The following is a 6,000-nucleotide window of genomic DNA, read 5'->3' on the forward strand; positions in this document are numbered from 1 at the left end:
CCGATAAATCATGGTCTAAGATCCGAATGAATGTTGAATGTCATGTGATGTCCTGTGATGTCTAGTGATGTCCTGTGATGTCGTGTGATGTGACTGTCGATTTTGTACATGTGCTAGATCTGTGTTCCTAGTACGTAGGTACTAACAGTCAGTGTCTGCTAAGACGGTTTATGGCCTTTGTCGGTTTTGCAGGCGTAATCGCAGTCGATTACAATGCTTTCAAAAGGGGGGTATGTCACAAAGTGATGACGTGGCGGACAGCAGAAACCCTAATTTATGCCAAAAACCCTAAAATTCCTGCAAACCCTAATTTCTGCCAAAAACCCTAATTTCCGAAAATCGCGGAGGCGGAATATTAAAAATTTAAAAAAAAATTTGGAAATTTTGAGCGACGCAAATCTCAACTTTTCGCTTTGATTTGGGATAAAGAAAGAGAAAAAGAGAACTTGCTTTTTACTGACTCTCATTGAGAGAGAGAGAATCTGCTTTTGCTTTCAAGCTTTTGGGGCTCTGCTTTTGGGCATCCCTTGTAACCTTTAAATTAGTGGTGAGGGCCTCACTTCTCAGAGCATCTGGATGCAGAGTCTGAGAGTGAAACCCTAACCGCTCTCTTGTACTTTGATGATTGATTAATACAAAAAGAAATACCGAAAGGGGCGCCAGTCTTTGGGGCCAATATCTCTGGGCAGGGAACTCTGCCAGGCCAATCCAAATCTATTGTGATCTGTGAATTGTTTTGGAGTGGTTATTTGGTGCTGTCGCGGTTGATTCTTGACTTGGAGTGTCCAAGTCTGTTACAACAAGCATCTTGTCCAAAAGCTGACAACCCGCAAAACACGAAAATCCGTACAGGTGCCATGTGGCACTGCCAATGTAAAAGGTGAAATTCCGTACAGCCTGCCACATCGGCATGTCAATGTAAATTGCGAAATTTCGTACATTTGTTGCCACGTCATCACTTGTGTGTGCGTTGATCCTTCTTTATTTCAATGCCTTTGTGTCACTTGGGCCTCATCGGACGGGGTCCCATAAGTTGGTGGGAACTCTTCTTTAAAAATAGACCACTCGGCAAGACTTTGCAAGCTAGTAAAACTTCTTCTGGTGCTTCTGCTTCTTCACTTAGTTTAGGCTTCTCGGCTGGAATCTGCAAGTCGGCTCCGTTCTTTAGTGGCTTGACACGTCAGCAATTTGTGACAGCATGGCCAGTGTGAAACGGCTGCGGCCAAACGGGTTTCTCACATCGGGAATCTAGGTCAATCAGTCTAGGACTGGTTAGGCCAATTAGCAATGAATTCTGATGAGTATGGAAGCCTGTGTGCGCCAAATGGAATTTGGGCCACTTGGCAAGTCACAAATTTATAAGTTGGTGGGAACTAGGGAATTGACTCAAAAGAGGGAAACTCGACACATGGCACTAGGAGAGCAACCTGCAAGTCAACACACTTCCAGAAACTCTCATCCCAAGAGGAGGCGCCCAAAACTAAGAGAGAAGACTAAAATTACTCATAGTGCATTTACAGAGTGTGTGTGTGTGAGTAGTGGGTGCAGGTTCACAACTTTAATGGAAAGCTTGTTGTCATGAAGACGTGGTAATTGCTAGCTTGAGTTGTTGGTTTCTTTCCAATGATTTTTGTTTAATTTTTAGGACCCTCTTTTTGAAGTTGCAAATGGCCAGACATTGTATGGCCAGTGTGAAACGGCCAACAATCGAGAGTTTCACCCGCAGTCGGGAAGGGCAAGTCACCACGAGTTGGTCAGACCAATCGGCACTCGAATCCGAGCAGTAAAAGGGTGTCTAGGCTCAGTTCAAATTCATTTAGGCCCCTCGCTACACTTATAAGTCAGTGGGTACTAGGGAATTAACTCAAAAGAGGCAAACTAAACACATGGCAGCACCAGAGCGACTTGCCAAGTCTACACGAAGAGGGGGCACCCAAAATTGAAGTGGGGGCTGATTTTTGTGGAGAATTGTGCTACAGTGTGTGTGAGTAATAGGTGCAGGTGCTCACAACTTTAATGGAAGCTTGCCTTCTCCGTTGCTCTATGTAGCGCGACGATTTGTTCTCGCGTATCTCTCGCCCCTTTGCACACATGGTAATGCCCCTCTAGTTGGGCTTCTTAGATGACCATGTACAGTAATGGGGGTTTTATGCGCGTTTGCCAAGGCAAGAGCCTTCTTTACAAGAACCGCATTAGCTAATTGCTAATCGTCTTCAGGGATGCACAGTTCTATCGCGAAGGAATGCGAAAACGGAGAGTTTTCTTGCATGAAAACTCGTCCAATTTAAAAGGGAACTATCCCATTGCATGTGGGAGCCTCTGAGACACGCGTAGACATGTTCGCTCCACCCAAAATGATGCGAAACAGAAAATTACAGCCTGCTGTGTTTTCCTGCAGGTTTAGGGTTTCGCACCTAAACGGTAAGATATCGCCAGGGGAGCCTCGGGAAGGCCTTGGATGCTTGTACAAGACAATTTAGAGAGATTCCCACGAGGAATCTTGTCTAATTCAAGGGGCAAGTGACCCTACAGGTGCGAGAGCTCGAGGCCTACCCAAAAAAGTGATCGGCACGCAAATCGGAGCGCAAAACAGAAAATTACAGCTTGCTGTAATTTTTTGCAGGTTTTTGGTTTTGGCCAGTTTTGATGCCTACAAGTCCCAGGAGCTTCGGAGAAGCCCTTTGGGAGGTGAAGCTCTTGCACGTCTCCGAGGAGACGATCTTGTGGTACTCCCTCTCGATTTTGAGAAGGCATAAGATAGAGTTGACTCGAGTTTCTTGGAGGGCACTATATGCCGGATGGGGTTTTCAGATGCATGGATTAGGGGAGCTCTACAGGAATGCACATAGTCAGGTGTTGATGGCGAGGGGATGAGGGGAACGCTTTATGCTCCCACGATCGGTCCCCCTACCTTTCACGCTCAGCCCCCTCCCATGCATGTGTTCGCAGCTCCCCCTTTTTTCTGTGTGCTGCGTGCGCCCTACCCCCACCCTGCCCAGCTGATACTTGCCATTGCCAGCCTCCCTCCTGTGTGTGCCACCCGCAACCACTTCCTCTAGTCCCCATCCCCCCTCCACCTACACGCGCTAATTGTGGGCTATCGATGGCATGCATCAACATCCTCGCCCTCCTCTTTACAACATCAGACATAGAATGGCGGCCCCTGCTCCACCACAGAGGGATTCTACTAAAGTCCACCTTGCCCAACACCACAGAGCCGACCCTTCGACTTGCTCTTTCACCAAAAAAGCAAGTGAGCTAGATGGCCGAGGTAGAACGACTTCAAGCCACCTTGGCCATTTGCAAAATTGTTGGCACACGGCCAGTAGAGGCGAGGTTTCGGACTTGCTCTAGGCCGGATTCCTCATCAAAGTGGGCAAGATCATCGATGTGCAGATTCTTGGGAGAGGTTACTACCAGATACCTAGTTACCGGGAACGGGAAATCGGAATGGGAAACGCGGAACGGCAATCGGTATGAAATGACATTCCCTGTTTCGGACACTCACGTCTGAAACACGTAACGGGGATTCGGAACGCGAAGCTAGATTGGGGACGGGACACGGTGACCTAAAAATGGCCATTCCCTGTAACTATGCCAAATACAGTTTGAGTCTCCACTCTCAATCGTTGGCCATTTGGTATGCCACTAGAGGTATGGATTACTCTTCGAGGATGGAATGATTTCGATTGGGTGGAGATCGAGATGGACGACATTCGACTACAAGTTAAACCTTTACATTTGCTTCGAGTTCATGAAGCAACCTACAGTTGCCTTATCTTCCAGAAAAGCCAAATTTAATTGTTTGTTATGCTGCATGTGAGTCAAAGTGGTTACAGAGGTTGCTTTTGGAGATTGGTTTTCTGAAGCAAACGATCACGACTTATTCGAACAATTAAAGTTGTATAGCCATTGCGAGGAACCCGATGTTTCATGCCCACACCAAGCATATCGAGATACAATATCATTTTGTTCCTGAGAAGACCCCGGATGGTCCTATTCGGCTTGAGAATAACCCTGCTACAATTTTCACCAAACCTCTACCACAAGCAACAATATCCCTTCATGCTAGTTCCCTTGCCTTGCCTAAGAGCTGAGAGGGGGATTTAAGAGTTTCATCTTTTGTCCAATGGTGGTTCTTTATCTCCCAAGAGAAGTTTAGGGAGCGAATGCTATTTTGAGGCTATGCCGAGCCGTATTTGCGGTAGACATACCTTTTTCAATGGTACGAGCCATAAGTTTACCAACCTGGTAGGCTGGCATGAGATAAGACCCCAGTTCAAGTTCTCAATTTTCTCCAGTTTCCCTGGGGAGACCAAATATGGTCCCCTTGACCAGTTTATTAGCCTTTTTTAGCTGATATTTTATCAGGGGTGATTACATGGATCAGAAACAAGGAATTGGTGAAAAAAATAGTCCCTGCAGACGACCAATCCACTAAAGATGTTGAGACATGAATCCGCATCCACTTTGACATCTAGAAGTGCACATGAGCTGTTGAAATTAAAAGGACTAAAGCAAGACAAACTCTTATATTGACAGAAGAATAGCCGCTCCTAGCAAATAGAATAAACAAACACTGTTCTCTTTGCTGTACAAAAGCTTGGCCATGAAGTTAAACAAAAGTTTAAAATCCAAATGCACCTCTTTCAAACGAGAAACCACTGTTTTCAAGATATAGTACATTCTTTCATTACACGTGCATTGAAGCGAATGATAACAACAGCATGTTACCCAGTAACTATTAGCATCATCTACACCTCCAAAGCCAGTAACAGACTGCTGACCACTGCCCGATCCATAGGGTATCTCATGAGAATGCAGCCTGTATTGGGTGCGCTCGTGCATCAGCTTCACAACGCTGCCATAAGTCACCTAACGCATTCCAATAAGCGCGTAAATTACTGCCTTTCTCTCACACTACTCACATTCACAGAGAGACAGCTGCTTACCTCATTATGTACGGGCTTAAACTGTGGCTGTGGATTCGGTGAGAAAGACCGGAGGAACGAGGGCGCCAACCAATAAAATACAGCTGCGAGGATGAAGGACAAAATTGTGAAAGAGGCTAGCCATGGAAAGGTAGTCCGCTGAGGATGGGTGGTGGTAACAGACGACGAAGTGAGGGGCCGAGAAGGAAGGCGGCGGGAGGAGAGACGTTCCCCCCGCGCCCTTAACGAACCACCTGCTCGAGAGTCCAGATCGCCTACTCTTCGATCTCACCACAAGCTTACATGCAGAGAGAGAGAGGGAGTGTGTTGTTTGTGTGTGAGTGAGAGAATTGATTTACAAAAAAAAAGTGTGTGTGCGCCTCAGGACTAAGTAAAACCGAGCATTAAAGAAAGGGATCCACAGTGGGGAACGCACGAAAGCCGGGTGATCGCAGCCATCCAGGTTATTTTAAACTCAAACCCGGACACGAATTACACCTCAAAAACCTAGGCAGCGTGTGTAACCTTGTAAAACGAAGGGGGCTACACAACGTGCACACGGGTGGGGTGGTTAGCCCATGAATCACAAAACTCGAAGCGCACTAAACCTGGCCAATGCATAAAATCAAGGCAAAATGGGATTTTCGCCACCCCCTCGTGACCCCACTTTGCCTCGATTTTTGCGTTGGCCAGGTTTAGTGCGCCTCGAGATTCTACCCATGACTTTTTCCAATCGTTGATCCCTTTACCCCCCTCGTTAATGCACGGTGTCACTTAGGCTGTGCTAATGCGGGTGCCCGTCACTTTTGATGATGGGCGGGCATGCATTACACACTGGCTACATTATTTTATCATAAAGCAAAATCATTTTTAGCAGCTCCGTCCATCGCATTGGTTCGCCGCCTGATTTTGGCTGACCTGGCAAAAGCTCAACCCCCGCCCGAGCTTGGGCAGGGGGTATCGCCTGTCCAAGACCTTGTCCTCTGCCCTTTCTGCCCTGCGTATCAGCAAACGCCGCCTAGCCTCCACGTCTGCGCGCCCAAGCTTGGGCACGCGGTCTGTAACCAGC

General features: G+C 47.1%; 1 protein-coding gene across 3 annotated transcripts in view; it reads right to left on the minus strand.

Moving 5' to 3' along the window:
- The window catches only part of LOC147451064 (stromal cell-derived factor 2-like protein), a 101,245-nt gene extending 95,952 nt beyond the window's left edge, over positions 1-5,293 (minus strand). The window contains exons 1-2 of one of the 3 annotated variants that reach the window (XR_015189184.1): positions 4,953-5,293; positions 4,645-4,875 (exon numbers count right to left, since the gene is read on the minus strand). Coding sequence is in view for 2 of the 3 variants with exons in the window: in XM_086520016.1 (XP_086376142.1) it covers positions 4,645-4,848 (204 nt within the window). In the remaining variant the exon portion in view is untranslated. The remainder of the gene's footprint in view (positions 1-4,644; positions 4,876-4,952) is intronic. The other 2 variants (XM_086520016.1, XM_086520017.1) reach the window with 2 other exon arrangements.
- Positions 5,294-6,000: the final 707 nt, after the last annotated feature.

This window comes from Adiantum capillus-veneris, chromosome 9 (genome assembly GCF_014529385.1).
Source record: "Adiantum capillus-veneris isolate H3 chromosome 9, ASM1452938v2, whole genome shotgun sequence".
Taxonomy (NCBI): domain Eukaryota; kingdom Viridiplantae; phylum Streptophyta; class Polypodiopsida; order Polypodiales; family Pteridaceae; genus Adiantum; species Adiantum capillus-veneris.